General features: G+C 56.5%; 1 protein-coding gene across 2 annotated transcripts in view; it reads right to left on the bottom strand.

Annotated features, from left to right (window-relative positions):
- CLPB (ClpB family mitochondrial disaggregase) overlaps positions 1-17,842 on the bottom strand; it is a 195,046-nt gene that overhangs the window by 150,373 nt on the left and 26,831 nt on the right. For both annotated transcript variants that reach the window (XM_075592798.1, XM_075592797.1), the window contains exon 4: positions 17,352-17,455. In XM_075592798.1, coding sequence (XP_075448913.1) covers positions 17,352-17,455 — 104 coding nt within the window. The remainder of the gene's footprint in view (positions 1-17,351; positions 17,456-17,842) is intronic.

Raw genomic sequence — 17,842 nt, 5'->3', positions numbered from 1 at the left:
CAGAGAAACTAAGGAATTGAAAGTCTTTTTTTAAAACGGGGTTTATTCAAAATGGCCGCCTCTGCTCAGCGTGGATCGCCTCAACACGAGTGGCATTTTATTGTATATTCTGTGATATTAATGATTGTCTGCAAAACTAATCCACATAACACCGCTTAATGTAAATGTGGAAAGATGTGCCGGGCCAATGAAACGGCAGCGAGTGTGTTATATAGGGGAGGTTAGTCATGTCACAGAGATATCGCTATATGTGGCCACATAGGACTGACCCCTTTATACAGAGTTCCTGGATTTCAGGGACTGTCACCAAACACGCCCAGGCAGCCATGACACTTTCCAATGACCCTCAGGTGAGTAAATCATGCTAAGTACGCCCCCCCCCGCCCCCCCCGGATAATGACACCGAGGTGTAAAGTCCCCGCCCGGCATAGGGAACAAGTCAGCCATTAATAGTGACATATACACTGTATAGGGGAGTACGGCCCAGGTGAACCACACTGCGTTAGCTGTATATCAAACAAATGGGCCTTTAACACTTATATAGACAGGAAACCGCACTGTACATAGCATTTTGCAGGTGTCCCTGTGCTGAAGAGCTTACAATCTAATGCTAGAGCCTGAGACACTTGCTCCAGGTCACGTGGAGACCTGATGCTGGGATGCGAACCAGTTCACCCCCTGGGCAGTATTCTTACCCCGAAGCTAGTGCGCTTCCTAAACCTCTGCACCCTTCAAGCTACGAGAGCGTGTAAGCGTGTTCTATGTACACGCATGCTGCAGCCGTGCTGGCGACTGCGGGATCTCACATAGAGAACCCATGACCCAATATCTGAAGTCTCATCTTTGTTTAGAAGGAGGCCGCCCTCAGTATTTTCGGAGATGATGCCAAAGCCACACACCCCTGCAGCACTTGAGGGGTTAAAGAATCTGACAGTGCCTGGGCAATGTTAGAGGGGACAGGGCAATGTTAGAGTGGACAGGGCAATGTTAGAGGGGACAGGGCAATGTTAGAGGGGACAGGGCAATGTTAGAGGGGACAGGGCAATGTTAGAGGGGACAGGGCAATGTTAGAGGGGACAGGGCAATGTTAGAGGGGACAGGGCAATGTTAGAGGGGACAGGGCAATGTTAGAGGGGACAGGGCCCTGTAACCTCCAAAACAAAGCAGAGTAACCAACCACAGAGCGCAGCAACTCCGGGGAGTGAAGAGTTAATCTCTGCAGTGCAGCAAGTTCCATCACGTAGAGGGGGGGCTCCCCTTTCCCCCACGTAGGGGGGGGGCTCCCCTTTCACGCACAGGGGGGGCTCCCCTTTCCCGCACGCACAGGGGGGGCTCCCCTTTCCCGCACGCACAGGGGGGGCTCCCCTTTCCCGCACGCACAGGGGGGGCTCCCCTTTCCCGCACGCACGGAGGGGGCTCCCCTTTCCCGCACGCACAGGGGGGGCTCCCCTTTCCCGCACGCACAGGGGGGGCTCCCCTTTCCCACACGCACAGGGGGGGCTCCCCTTTCCCGCACGCACAGGGGGGGGCTCCCCTTTCCCCGAGGCAGGGGGGGGCTCCCCTTTCCCCGAGGCAGGGGGGGGCTCCCCTATCCCCCACGCACAGGGGAGGGCCCACTTTCCCGCACGCACAGGGGGGGGGGCTCCCCTTTCCCGCACGCACAGGGGGGGCTCCCCTTTCCCGCACGCACAGGGGGGGGCTCCCCTTTCCCGCACGCACGGAGGGGGCTCCCCTTTCCCACACGCACAGGGGGGGCTCCCCTTTCCCACACACACAGGGGGGGCTCCCCTTTCCCACACGCACAGGGGGGGCTCCCCTTTCCCACACGCACAGGGGGGGCTCCCCTTTCCCACACGCACAGGGGGGGCTCCCCTTTCCCACACGCACAGGGGGGGCTCCCCTTTCCCACACGCACAGGGGGGGGCTCCCCTTTCCCGCACGCACAGGGGGGGGCTCCCCTTTCCCCGAGGCAGGGGGGGCTCCCCTTTCCCCCACGCACAGGGGGGGGCTCCCCTATCCCCCACGCACAGGGGGGATCCCCTTTCCCCGAGGCAGGGGGGGGGCTCCCCTTTCCCCGAGGCAGAGGGGGCTCTCCCCTTTCCCCCACGCACAGGGGGGGGCTCCCCTATCTCCCACGCACAGGGGGGCTCCCCTTTCCCCAAGGCAGGGGGGGGCTCCCCTTTCCCCGAGGCAGAGGGGGCTCCCCTTTCCCCGAGGCAGGGGGGGCTCCCCTTTCCCCGAGGCAGAGGGGGCTCCCCTTTCCCTGAGGCAGAGTGGTCCGCCCGATCAGACTCCAGAAAATGAGCATTTCCCAATGACGTTCTAGGTACATCATTAGGGGACCGAGAAGGGCAACATAACCAACTGTTCAGAGAACCGGCACTCACACATCAGAAACCGTGACCAGCCTCCCCGGCTCCTGGTTCTGAATGGAATATCAGGACGTTAGTTTAATGCCGGGTTTCTTATAGTACAGAACTGAATACTGTGAGCAGAACCAGCACCGTTTCTGGGCCCCTGGGTCACGTTTACTTCGAAGAGGTCCCACAAACCAGCCCTCCATCAAGCACAGACATCTTTTTAATACCGAATGCATCTGCGCCCAGAAATAGTGCTTCATGTGAAGAATCTAGTGTCGCTCGCCGCGCTCGCCAATAAAGACTTTACGCTCCTTCAACTTGACAACTATCAAATTATTCATCACTAAAATAAACACTCATAAAAGCGCCTGCCGCTGCCTCCGCGCGGATTTACATAGTAATAACTTTGCGTTCCTGCAGTGCTTTATGTCTGGCGTATTCACAAGCGCCCCACAGGCAAATTAAACACAATTCGCTTTCAGCGTCTTTCAGGAGATCCATTACCGAGCTCAGCACTACAGAAACCCCTCTCGGAAACAGTTACACTCCCCGTGTCACCTGAGGACAGGTGTGATGGCAAAATGTACTGTGTATTCTGTAATGCGTGTGGTTGAGCTGTTTATTTGGGCTTCTAGTGGAATGATCTCAACTCATTCGCTGCCAGGCGGGCCTGGAATGCATTGCAACGCTAATAAACATTACACATCTCCCAACAGTACAGGGGATACGCTGCCCAGTGCCCTACTGCCGTGCTGAATCCTCACGGGGGTCAGCGTACAAATGGCACTTGTGCCATACCCAAATAGGCAAGGCCATTTGTAGCCTGTCTGGTGGTGCATCGTGGCTGGTGGTGGATCGTGGCTGGTGGTGGATCATGTCTGGTGGTGGATCGTGGCTGGTGGTGGATCGTGGCTGGTGGTGGATCATGTCTGGTGGTGGATCGTGGCTGGTGGTGGATCATGGCTGTGGTTCTCGGAAAGCCACCGCTGCAAGCAGAAAATGAAGACTTCCTCCTCTGTCCTTAACCTTAATGGGCAGGCCATGTGATCAACACACAAGGAGTCACGTGACCCTGGTATGTGACCACCAGACATGCCGTCACGTGACCCTGGTACGTGATCACCACACAAGCCGTCTCGTGACCCTGGTACGTGATCACCACACAAGCCGTCACGTGACCCTGGTATGTGATCACCACACAAGCCGTCACGTGACCCTGGTACGTGATCACCACACAAGCCGTCACGTGACCCTGGTACGTGATCACCACACAAGCCGTCACGTGACCCTGGTACGTGATCACCACACAAGCCGTCACGTGACCCTGGTACGTGATCACCACACAAGCTGTCACGTGACCCTAGTACATGATCAACACACAAGCCGTCACGTGACCCTGGTACGTGATCACCACACAAGCCGTCACGTGACCCTGGTACGTGATCACCACACAAGCCGTCACGTGACCCTGGTACGTGATCACCACACAAGCTGTCACGTGACCCTGGTACGTGATCACCACACAAGCCGTCACGTGACCCTGGTACGTGATCACCACACAAGCCGTCTCGTGACCCTGGTACGTGATCACCACACAAGCTGTCACGTGACCCTGGTATGTGATCACCACACAAGCCGTCACGTGACCCTGGTACGTGATCACCACACAAGCCGTCACGTGACCCTGGTATGTGATCACCCCACAAGCCGTCTCGTGACCCTGGTACGTGATCAACACACAAGCCGTCACGTGACCCTGGTATGTGATCACCACACAAGCCGTCACGTGACCCTGGTATGTGATCACCACACAAGCCGTCACGTGACCCTGGTACGTGATCACCACACAAGCCGTCTCGTGACCCTAGTACATGATCAACACACAAGCCGTCACGTGACCCTGGTATGTGATCACCACACAAGCTGTCACGTGACCCTGGTATGTGATCACCACACAAGCCGTCACGTGACCCTGGTACGTGATCACCACACAAGCTGTCACGTGACCCTGGTACGTGATCACCACACAAGCCGTCTCGTGACCCTGGTATGTGATCACCACACAAGCTGTCACGTGACCCTGGTATGTGATCACCACACAAGCCGTCACGTGACCCTGGTATGTGATCACCACACAAGCTGTCACGTGACCCTGGTATGTGATCACCACACAAGCCGTCACGTGACCCTGGTACGTGATCACCACACAAGCCGTCACGTGACCCTAGTACATGATCAACACCCAAGCCGTCACGTGACCCTGGTATGTGATCACCACACAAGCTGTCACGTGACCCTAGTACATGATCAACACACAAGCTGTCACGTGACCCTGGTACGTGATGAACACACAAGCTGTCACGTGACCCTGGTATGTGATCACCACACAAGCCGTCACGTGACCCTGGTACGTGATCACCACACAAGCCATCTCGTGACCCTAGTACATGATCAACACACAAGCCGTCACGTGACCCTGGTATGTGATCACCACACAAGCCGTCACGTGACCCTAGTACATGATCAACACCCAAGCCGTCACGTGACCCTGGTATGTGATCACCACACAAGCTGTCACGTGACCCTAGTACATGATCAACACACAAGCCGTCACGTGACCCTGGTATGTGATCACCACACAAGCTGTCACGTGACCCTGGTACGTGATCACCACACAAGCCGTCACGTGACCCTGGTATGTGATCACCACACAAGCTGTCACGTGACCCTGGTATGTGATCACCACACAAGCCGTCACGTGACCCTGGTATGTGATCACCACACAAGCTGTCACGTGACCCTGGTATGTGATCACCACACAAGCTGTCACGTGACCCTAGTACATGATCAACACACAAGCCGTCACGTGACCCTGGTATGTGATCACCACACAAGCTGTCACGTGACCCTAGTACATGATCAACACACAAGCCGTCACGTGACCCTGGTATGTGATCACCACACAAGCCGTCACGTGACCCTGGTACGTGATCACCACACAAGCTGTCTCGTGACCCTAGTACATGATCAACACACAAGCCGTCACGTGACCCTGGTATGTGATCACCACACAAGCTGTCACGTGACCCTGGTACGTGATCACCACACAAGCCGTCACGTGACCCTAGTACATGATCAACACACAAGCCGTCACGTGACCCTGGTATGTGATCACCACACAAGCCGTCACGTGACCCTAGTACATGATCAACACACAAGCCGTCACGTGACCCTGGTATGTGATCACCACACAAGCCGTCACATGACACTGGTACGTGATCACCACACAAGCTGTCACGTGACCCTGGTACGTGATCACCACACAAGCCGTCACGTGACCCTGGTACGTGATCACCACACAAGCCGTCACGTGACCCTGGTACGTGATCACCACACAAGCTGTCACGTGACCCTGGTACGTGATCACCACACAAGCCGTCACGTGACCCTGGTACGTGATCACCACACAAGCCGTCACGTGACCCTGGTACGTGATCACCACACAAGCCGTCACGTGACCCTGGTATGTGATCACCACACAAGCCGTCACGTGACCCTGGTATGTGATCACCACACAAGCTGTCACGTGACCCTGGTATGTGATCACCACACAAGCCGTCACGTGACCCTGGTACATGATCAACACACAAGCCGTCACGTGACCCTGGTACGTGATCACCACACAAGCCGTCTCGTGACCCTGGTATGTGATCACCACACAAGCCGTCACGTGACCCTGGTATGTGATCACCACACAAGCCGTCACGTGACCCTGGTACGTGATCACCACACAAGCTGTCACGTGACCCTGGTACGTGATCACCACACAAGCCGTCACGTGACCCTGGTACGTGATCACCACACAAGCCGTCACGTGACCCTGGTACGTGATCACCACACAAGCCGTCACGTGACCCTGGTATGTGATCACCACACAAGCCGTCACGTGACCCTGGTATGTGATCACCACACAAGCCGTCACGTGACCCTGGTACGTGATCACCACACAAGCTGTCACGTGACCCTGGTATGTGATCACCACACAAGCCGTCACGTGACCCTGGTACGTGATCACCACACAAGCCGTCACGTGACCCTGGTATGTGATCACCACACAAGCTGTCACGTGACCCTGGTATGTGATCACCACACAAGCCGTCTCGTGACCCTAGTACATGATCAACACACAAGCAGTCACGTGACCCTGGTACGTGATCACCACACAAGCCGTCACGTGACCCTGGTATGTGATCACCACACAAGCCGTCACGTGACCCTGGTATGTGATCACCACACAAGCCGTCACGTGACCCTGGTATGTGATCACCACACAAGCCGTCACATGACACTGGTACGTGATCACCACACAAGCCGTCACGTGACGCTGGTATGTGATCACCACACAAGCCGTCACGTGACCCTGGTACATGATCAACACACAAGCCGTCACGTGACCCTGGTACGTGATCACCACACAAGCCGTCTCGTGACCCTGGTATGTGATCACCACACAAGCCGTCACGTGACCCTGGTATGTGATCACCACACAAGCCGTCACGTGACCCTGGTACGTGATCACCACACAAGCTGTCACGTGACCCTGGTACGTGATCACCACACAAGCCGTCACGTGACCCTGGTACGTGATCACCACACAAGCCGTCACGTGACCCTGGTACGTGATCACCACACAAGCCGTCACGTGACCCTGGTATGTGATCACCACACAAGCCGTCACGTGACCCTGGTATGTGATCACCACACAAGCCGTCACGTGACCCTGGTACGTGATCACCACACAAGCTGTCACGTGACCCTGGTATGTGATCACCACACAAGCCGTCACGTGACCCTGGTACGTGATCACCACACAAGCCGTCACGTGACCCTGGTATGTGATCACCACACAAGCTGTCACGTGACCCTGGTATGTGATCACCACACAAGCCGTCTCGTGACCCTAGTACATGATCAACACACAAGCAGTCACGTGACCCTGGTACGTGATCACCACACAAGCCGTCACGTGACCCTGGTACGTGATCACCACACAAGCCGTCACGTGACCCTGGTATGTGATCACCACACAAGCCATCACGTGACCCTGGTACGTGATCACCACACAAGCCGTCACGTGACCCTGGTACGTGATCACCACACAAGCCGTCACGTGACCCTGGTACGTGATCACCACACAAGCCGTCACGTGACCCTGGTATGTGATCACCACACAAGCCGTCACGTGACCCTGGTACGTGATCACCACACAAGCCGTCACGTGACCCTGGTACGTGATCACCACACAAGCTGTCACGTGACCCTGGTATGTGATCACCACACAAGCTGTCACGTGACCCTGGTATGTGATCACCACACAAGCTGTCACGTGACCCTGGTATGTGATCACCACACAAGCCGTCACGTGACCCTGGTATGTGATCACCCCACAAGCCGTCTCGTGACCCTGGTATGTGATCACCACACAAGCTGTCACGTGACCCTGGTACGTGATCACCACACAAGCCGTCACGTGACCCTGGTACGTGATCACCACACAAGCTGTCCCGTGACCCTGGTATGTGATCACCACACAAGCCGTCACGTGACCCTGGTATGTGATCACCACACAAGCCGTCACGTGACCCTGGTATGTGATCACCACACAAGCTGTCACGTGACCCTGGTATGTGATCACCCCACAAGCCGTCACGTGACCCTGGTACGTGATCACCACACAAGCCATCACGTGACCCTGGTATGTGATCACCACACAAGCCGTCACGTGACCCTGGTATGTGATCACCACACAAGCCGTCACGTGACCCTGGTATGTGATCACCACACAAGCTGTCACGTGACCCTGGTATGTGATCACCACACAAGCCGTCACGTGACCCTGGTACGTGATCACCACACAAGCCGTCACGTGACCCTGGTACGTGATCACCACACAAGCCGTCACGTGACCCTGGTATGTGATCACCACACAAGCTGTCACGTGACCCTGGTACGTGATCACCACACAAGCCGTCACGTGACCCTGGTACGTGATCACCACACAAGCCGTCACGTGACCCTGGTACGTGATCACCACACAAGCCGTCACGTGACCCTGGTATGTGATCACCACACAAGCTGTCACGTGACCCTGGTACGTGATCACCACACAAGCCGTCACGTGACCCTGGTACGTGATCACCACACAAGCCGTCACGTGACCCTGGTACGTGATCACCACACAAGCCGTCACGTGACCCTGGTATGTGATCACCACACAAGCTGTCACGTGACCCTGGTATGTGATCACCACACAAGCCGTCACGTGACCCTGGTACGTGATCAACACACCAAAGCCGTCACGTGACCCTGGTACGTGATGAACACACATGCCGTCACGTGACCCTGGTACGTGATGAACACACATGCCGTCACGTGACCCTGGTACGTGATCAACACACAAGCCGTCACGTGACCCTGGTATGTGACCACCACACAAGCTGTCACGTGACCCTCGTATGTGACCACCACCCAAGCTGTCACATGACCCTGGTACGTGATCACCACACAAGCCGTCACGTGACCCTGGTATGTGACCACCACACAAGCTGTCACGTGACCCTCGTATGTGACCACCACCCAAGCTGTCACATGACCCTGATATGTGATCACCACACAAGCCGTCACATGACCCTGGTACGTGATCACCACACAAGCCGTCACGTGATGCTGGCCTAGAAATATCCATGTAATTCTGGTGAAGCAAATGTTAGAAATTTGGAGGCCCAGGACCCATTGAACACACCCTCCCCCATCAACAGCCAAAGCCCACACCCAGTAGCCCACTGTTCCACATTCGGACGAACTAAAACTCACCTTCCCGTTCTCTGCAGCACTATGGCCCTTTCCTTCCATGCTATACTGTCACTCTCTCCCATCTTGGCTACTGCCACCTTCACCTCACTCCTGCCTTGCAGCTGTACACTACGCAAATTATTCAATACGCCGCTAGCATTTTATTCATGTATTTATACAATGTGTTACCAGGAAGTGATACAGTGACAGTTACCGCTCGTTTTCACGTATGTCCTGAGCACAAAGTTAAGATGACAGATACATGGTTACAAATGCATAGTCACATTAAGTGAGAAGGGTTATCTACTATATATTTCTGAAAGTGTTCTATGTGTCCGGGTCTGTATGTGTCTCCCTGTGCCCCTCCCCATGTCCCTAGCGGCAATCTCATTGGACCTTGGGCCAGGCCAATGAGATTGCTCCCTTGGGCCGCCCGCCCCCGCACACCTCTCATTGGCCTGAGGCGGAGTGAAGGGCGGACACACAGACACACACAGACAGACACAGACAGACACAGACAGACACAGACAGACACAGACAGACACAGACAGACAGACACAGACAGACACAGACAGACACAGACAGACACAGACAGACACAGACAGACACAGACAGACACAGACAGACACAGACAGACAGACACACAGACAGACACAGACAGACACACAGACAGACACACAGACAGACACACACACAGACAGACACACACACAGACACACACACAGACACACACACAGACACACACACAGACACACACACAGACACACACACACACACACATCACTATACACACACACACACACACACACACACACACATCACTATACACACACACACATCACTATATACACACACACACACAACCCCCCCCCCCCCCCACACACACACGGTGTTACATACATTAGCGGGGCTCACAGTGTTAGCAGCACATCTCCCGCTCTCTTGCCCACCGGTCCCGGAGGCTCCGCCTCTTCCTCCGCCTCTCCCAGTTTCCCGCGCTTTCACCCCCCCCCCCTCCACGTGGGAGCTGCCGGACGGGTGAGGGAGCTGCCGGACGGGTGAGTGAGCGGCCTTCACCTCCCCTCACCCCCCTTCACCTTCCCTCACTCACTTCCCCTCCACCCCCCCCCCCCGGCGCCGCTACAGTCAGCGGGGGAGCGGAGTGAGCGAGCGCGCGCCAGGGACACAGCGGGGGAGCGGCCGCAACACGCTGCCTCCCGCCTCAGATCAACGTGGGAGCTGCCGGATGGGTGAGGGAACGGCCGGACGGGTAAGTGAGCGGCCTTCACCTTCCCTCACCCACCCCTCACTCCACTTCCCCTCCCTTCCACCTCCCCTCCCTCCACCCCCCCTCCACTTCACCTCTCCCCCTTAACCTCCCCTCCACCCCCCCCTTAACCTCCCCTCCACCCCCCCCCTTAACCTCCCCTCCACCCCCCTTAACCTCCCCTCCACCCCCCCCTTCACCTCCCCTCCACCCCATCTTCACCTCCCCTCCACCCCCCCTTCACCTCCCCTCCACCCCCCCTTCACCTCCCCTCCACCCCCCCCTTCACCTCCCCTCCACCCCCCCCCCTTCACCTCCCTTCCACCCCTCCCCTTCACCTACCCTCCACCCCTCCCCTTCACCCCCCACTTCACCTCCCCTCCACCCCCCCCTTCACCTCCCCTCCACCCCCCCCCTTCACCTCCCCTCCACCCCCGCTTCACCTCCCCTCCACCCCTGCTTCACCCCCGGTTCACCTCCCCTCCACCCCCGCTTCACCTCCCCTCCACCCCTACCTTCACCTCCCCTCCACCCCCACCTTCACCCCCACCTTCACCCCCCCCCTCCACCCCCACATTCACCGCCCCCTCCACCCCCACCTTCACCCCCACCCCCCTTCACACCCACCTTCACTCCCCCCTTACAACCTCCCACCTTCCCACCTGCCCACCACCTCCCCCCCCCTTCCCACCTTCCCACCACCTCCCCCCCTTCCCACCACCTCCCCCCCCTTCCCACCACCTCCCCCCCCTTCCCACCACCTCCCCACCACCTCCCCCCCCTTCCCACCACCTCCCCACCACCTCCCCCCCTTCCCACCACCTCCCCCCCCTTCCCACCACCTCCCCACCACCTCCCCCCCTTCCCACCTCCGCCCCCTTCCCACCTCCCCCCCCTTACCACCTCCCCTCCACCCCCCCTTCATCTACCCTCACCTCCCCCTCCCCCCCAGCCCCCAACCTCCACCCTTCCCACCTACCCCCTCCACCTCCCCTCCGCCCCGCCTTCACCTCCCCTCCGCCCCCCCTTCACCTCCCCTCCGCCCCCCCTTCACCTCCCCTCCGCCCCCCCTTCACCTCCCCTCCGCCCCCCCTTCACCTCCCCTCCGCCCCCCTTTCACCTCCCCTCACCATCCCCCCCTCACCACCCATCCTCCTCACCTCCCCTCCGCCCCCCTTCACCTCCCCTCACCACCCCTCTGACCTCACCTCCCCTCCTTCAATGCCTTTCGTCCGCCCTCCTGCCTCTGCCTTTCGCCCACCCGCACTTCTGCCTTTCACCCGCCCACCGCTCACACCCCTGCGCCACACAGCCGCCGCACGCACTCAACAGACACCCGCCACTCGACACACACCCGCCGCCTCTCACCCACCCCACACACTCGACACACACCTGCCGCATCCTGCCCCTACGCAACAATATCACTGACCAGCTGTCACCCGCACTCGCCACACACCCGCCGCCTCACACCCTAGCAGGACCCCGACCCACAGCCAGCACTCACTACCCATGCGCCACCCGTACTGAACACCCACCTGCCGCCTCACACACGCTCACACCCTAGCAGGACACACGCCTCACATTTTCACATCACTTATGTCACCAAAATATACATTGTACTGTGGTGTGTTTACAATAAACCATTTTTATACAACATCGTATTACATTTTCTTCCATCTTTCTTTTCAACATTATTATCCAACCTTTCCAACAAATAGTCACCTATTGTTCCACCATTTATAAATAATACTACCTATTACGCATTTACATCCCGGGCAACGCCGGGTCTCTCAGCTAGTACATAATATACAAGACATTACATGCACAGTAAGAGATAATATATGTTATAGGGCTCAACTTATGTTAAGTAAATGCCGACATACCATTGAGATTATTATCCGTAATGGGCGCTATGTCCTGAACCCTCAAATTTAATTCATTTGAGCCCATTGTGGATACAATGTAATGAATATATGGTGGTTGTGTGAAAATGGAATACTATTATCAATAACCCCCAAACACACTTAAACCTACAACTTCTTATATGAGCGTTCATTTTATGTGGGACATTGGTAAGAAATAAAATATGGTTTGTGGCATGTATGTATATCTTTATTTATATAGCAGCATCCTGGTACACAGCGCTTTGCAATACACGTGACATAATATTATCACACAGCATGGGAATAAGCGCTTCAGACAAAACAATAGGAAAAGGAGTCCCTGTCCCGAAGAGCTTACAATCTAAGTGGGGAGAAGTTACAGAGACAGTAGGAGGGCGTTCTGGTTAGTGCGTACCAGCAGCGGAGCTACCCATATGCTTCATTAAAAAGGTGTGCTTTAAGAAAGGTGGATAGAGAGGGCGCTAGTCGGATATTGAGGGGAAGGATATAACAGAGGTGCGGGGCAGTCAGTGAGACAGGTTTAAGGTGGGAGAGGGCTTTAGATACAAAGGGGGTAGAGAGAAGACATCCTTGAGCAGAACGCAAGAGTGGGGATGGTGAATAGCAAGAAATTAGGGCTGAGATGTAAGGAGGAGCAGAGGAGTGTAAAGCTTTAAACGTGAGGAGAATGGAGTGCGAGATGCGGGATTTAATAGGAAGCCAGGAGAGGGATTTCAGCAGGGGAGGCGCTGCATGGAATGGCTGCGGGGTCAGTGAGTGAGGGGGTCACACACTACTGTATATTCCAACTCGGGCCCCTGATAAATGCCAGCACTGCCCCTGGCCACTAGAACCATCTCCCTCTCTCCTAGAATAAGACAGAAAACCCCAGGGTGTCTTTTACGTTCCCCTGCGTTTCAGATTGCAGAACGCGATCTCTGCAAAACGTGCACAAAAAGGGCGGGACGTCACCACGACTTTATGGGGGGCACTCAAAGGATTAAACTGCAGAGGCTCTGGGCAGGGTGTCCCCTTTTAGTTTCCAAAACCCCCAAAAGCATCAGATTGGTGCATTAAACAGCAGGACCCCTCAGTCCGCCGCGGGGTCACTTTGAGCTGGAGTGGAGTTGTGCATTGTGAGGCTAGTGGCACATTCCTCCGCTTCAAAACCGCGAGAACCGTCCCTACTATGAAACTCCACCCAGGGACTTAACGGACCCCTGGTGATCCCCAGCCGGCTGGCCTTCCAATCCGGGGTCCCGCCATCATCTTTTCCCACTGTAATACGAATCATATGGCCACATGGGGCAGGAGTGGCCAACTCCAGGACTCAAGGGCCACCAACAGTCCAGGCTTTCCGGATAATTAGATTGTAAGCTCTTCGGAGCAGGGAATTCTTTTCCTACATGTTACTTTTATGTCTGAAGCGCCTCTTCCCACTATGTGTTATCTGTATTACTTGTTATTTATATGATTGTCACGTATATTACTGCTGTGATGCGCCATGTACATTAATGGTGCTTGTGACGGTAAGGGGAAATATGGCTGCTGTTAATAAAGGTTAAGTCTGCAATTACCCCTACCTGTCAGTAATACATTGGTATTGTATTATATGTTATGTATATATATGTCTTTGCTAGGTTCCAGCACCTCAGGAATCGGGGGTTAATATGTCTGCAGTAGAATTGTTGCAAATGTTATGTTGCATTTCTAACCACCAATCAGGGCCTGGCATGTAGGCAGCTCCTTCCTACCCACCAATCAGGGCCTGGCATGTAGGCAGCTCCTTCCTACCCACCAATCAGGGCCTGGCATGTAGGCAGCTCCTTCCTACCCACCAATCAGGGCCTGGGCATGTAGGCAGCACCTTCCTACCCACCAAACAGGGCCTGGCATGTAGGCAGCTCCTTCCTACCCACCAATCAGGGCCTGGGCATGAAGGCAGCACCTTCCTACCCACCAATCAGGGCCTGGGCATGTAGGCAGCTCCTTCCTACCCACCAATCAGGGCCTGGGCATGTAGGCAGCACCTTCCTACCCACCAATCAGGGCCTGGGCATGTAGGCAGCTCCTTCCTACCCACCAATCAGGGCCTGGGCATGTAGAAACCTTCCTACCTACCAATCAGGGCCTGGGCATGTAGGCACCTTCCTACCCACCAATCAGGGCCTGGGCATGTAGGCAGCTCCTTCCTACCCACCAATCAGGGCCTGGGCATGTAGGCAGCACCTTCCTACCCACCAATCAGGGCCGGGCATGTAGGCAGCACCTTCCTACCCACCAAACAGGGCCTGGCATGTAGGCAGCTCCTTCCTACCCACCAATCAGGGCCTGGCATGTAGGCAGCTCCTTCCTACCCACCAATCAGGGCCTGGGCATGTAGGCAGCTCCTTCCTACCCACCAATCAGGGCCTGGGCATGTAGGCAGCACCTTCCTACCCACCAATCAGGGCCGGGCATGTAGGCAGCACCTTCCTACCCACCAATCAGGGCCTGGGCATGAAGGCAGCACCTTCCTACCCACCAATCAGGGCCTGGGCATGTAGGCAGCACCTTCCTACCCACCAATCAGGGCCTGGGCATGTAGGCAGCACCTTCCTACCCACCAATCAGGGCCTGGGCATGTAGGCAGCACCTTCCTACCCACCAATCAGGGCCGGGCATGTAGGCAGCTCCTTCCTACCCACCAATCAGGGCCTGGGCATGAAGGCAGCACCTTCCTACCCACCAATCAGGGCCTGGGCATGTAGGCAGCACCTTCCTACCCACCAATCAGGGCCTGGGCATGTAGGCAGCACCTTCCTACCCACCAATCAGGGCCTGGGCATGTAGGCAGCACCTTCCTACCCACCAAATCAGGGCCTGGGCATGTAGGCAGCTCCTTCCTACCCACCAATCAGGGCCTGGGCATGAAGGCAGCACCTTCCTACCCACCAATCAGGGCCTGGGCATGTAGGCAGCTCCTTCCTACCCACCAATCAGGGCCTGGGCATGTAGGCACCTTCCTACCCACCAATCAGGGCCTGGGCATGTAGGCAGCTCCTTCCTACCCACCAATCAGGGCATGAAGGCACCTTCCTACCCACCAATCAGGGCCTGGGCATGTAGGCAGCACCTTCCTACCCACCAATTAGGGCCTGGGCATGTAGGCAGCTCCTTCCTACCCACCAATCAGGGCCTGGGCATGTAGGCAGCTCCTTCCTACCCACCAATCAGGGCCTGGGCATGTAGGCAGCTCCTTCCTACCCACCAATCAGGGCCTGGGCATGTAGGCAGCACCTTCCTACCCACCAATCAGGGCCTGGGCATGTAGGCAGCTCCTTCCTACCCACCAATCAGGGCCTGGGCATGTAGGCAGCACCTTCCTACCCACCAATCAGGGCCTGGGCATGTAGGCAGCTCCTTCCTACCCACCAATCAGGGCGGGAGACCCCTAGCAGACAGGGAGGGAGACCCCTAGCAGACAGGGAGGGAGAGCCCTAGCAAACAGGGAGGGAGAGCCCTAGCAGACAGGGAGGGAGAGCCCTAGCAGACAGGGAGGGAGAGCCCTAGCAGACAGGGAGGGAGAGCCCTAGCAGACAGGGAGGGAGAGCCCTAGCAGACAGGGAGGGAGAGCCCTAGCAGACAGGGAGGGAGAGCCCTAGCAGACAGGGAGGGAGAGCCCTAGCAGACAGGGAGGGAGAGCCCTAGCAGACAGGGAGGGAGAGCCCTAGCAGACAGGGAGGGAGAGCCCTAGCAGACAGGGAGGGAGAGCCCTAGCAGACAGGGAGGGAGAGCCCTAGCAGACAGGGAGGGAGAGCCCTAGAAGACAGGGAGGGAGAGCCCTAGCAGACAGGGAGGGAGAGCCCTAGCAGACAGGGAGAGAGACCCCTAGCAGACAGGAAGGGAGACCCCTAGGAGACAGGGTGGGAGAGCCCTAGCAGACAGGGAGGGAGACCCCTAGCAGACAGGGAGGGAGACCCCTAGCAGACAGAGCATGCAGAGAGTTACAGGGGAGGGAGACCCCTAGCAGACAGGGAGGTAGACCCCTAGCAGACAGGGAGGGAGAGCCCTAGCAGACAGGGAGGGAGAGCCCTAGCAGACAGGGAGGGAGACCCTTAGGAGACAAGGAGGGAGACCCCTAGGAGACAGGGAGGGAGAGCCCTAGAAGACAGGGAGGGAGAGCCCTAGCAGACAGGGAGGGAGAGCCCTAGCAGACAGGGAGAGAGACCCCTAGCAGACAGGAAGGGAGACCCCTAGGAGACAGGGAGGGAGAGCCCTAGCAGACAGGGAGGGAGACCCTTAGGAGACAAGGAGGGAGACCCCTAGGAGACAGGGAGGGAGACCCCTAGGAGACAGGGAGGGAGACCCCTAGGAGACAGGGAGGGAGAACCCTAGGAGACAGGGAGGGAGAGCCCTAGGAGACAGGGAGGGAGAACCCTAGGAGACAGGGAGGGAGAGCCCTAGGAGACAGAGCCTGCAGAGAGTTACATAGGTGTTGATGTGACAGGGAGAAACTGCAGTGTCCAATCCAGTGCTGGTCTCAGGTCTGAAAACCAGTCCTGTATGCACTTGCCCAGTGAGAACAATGGGAAATCTCTGCTAGTAGCTCCCTGCGACTAGTTAGGCCGGGTATCCCCCAGTTCCCCCAGTTGGGTGTGTGTGATGTTTGTGTCTTTTGTATAGTTGTGGCTATGTTTTTCCAATAAATTAATTTGATAAACTCCCGTGTTCTGTCTGGCGATATTGATCCCTGGTATTAGTCCTGTTCTCCCGTGACAGCGCTATATAAAGACATACATACATATCCCGGCACAGGTGGCTCAATCAGTGGTTCAGCCAACGACGGCACCCCTGTACTGAAGCAGGGGTATCCGGAAAACCTGACCTGCTGATGGCCCTGGAGGACTGGGACCTGGCCACCCCTGCTGTGGCCGGTTTATACTGCGTTACTGCCTCTGTTGGCAGAGGGGTGGAGACACACGTTTAACGCCAGGAACGGCGCCGTACCTTGTAAGGAGTGCAGGCCTTTCTCCTTGGCCGTCTCGTAGACGCTGACAAACTCGTCTCCGAGGTTTGGATCAGCGCCGGACTGCAGCAACGACTTCACGATACTGGAAAACAAGAACAGAACTGTGTTACGGAAATCAGCCAGCAGGGCGGTGACAGAGGGAGAAAGGGCCCCGCTTCTCTCTGCCCCTTTGTGTGAATGGAAAGGATCAGGGTTACTCCATTTTTGGCCGGCTGATGCTTTAAATGAACTAACACGAGGGCTCGTTACAGCTGCACAGGGGTATTTGCAAAGCTCGAAGGCCCGTTCTGGCTGCAGGAGACACGGTATAAACATTCTGCAGCTTCCGGCACCAGAAAACGTCTTCTAGAATAGCAGCGCTTAGCAAACGTGGCCTGTAATGTGGTTTATTGGAAGGTCTCAACCTAGAAAATATCTACACTTTTCCGGAACAAATACAGCTACTAAGCTGTTCCCTGCACAAATACCA

This window comes from Ascaphus truei, chromosome 3 (genome assembly GCF_040206685.1).
Source record: "Ascaphus truei isolate aAscTru1 chromosome 3, aAscTru1.hap1, whole genome shotgun sequence".
Taxonomy (NCBI): Eukaryota; Metazoa; Chordata; class Amphibia; order Anura; family Ascaphidae; genus Ascaphus; species Ascaphus truei.
The sequence above is the reverse complement of the archived record's forward strand: the minus strand, read 5'-3'. Positions and strand labels throughout refer to the sequence as shown.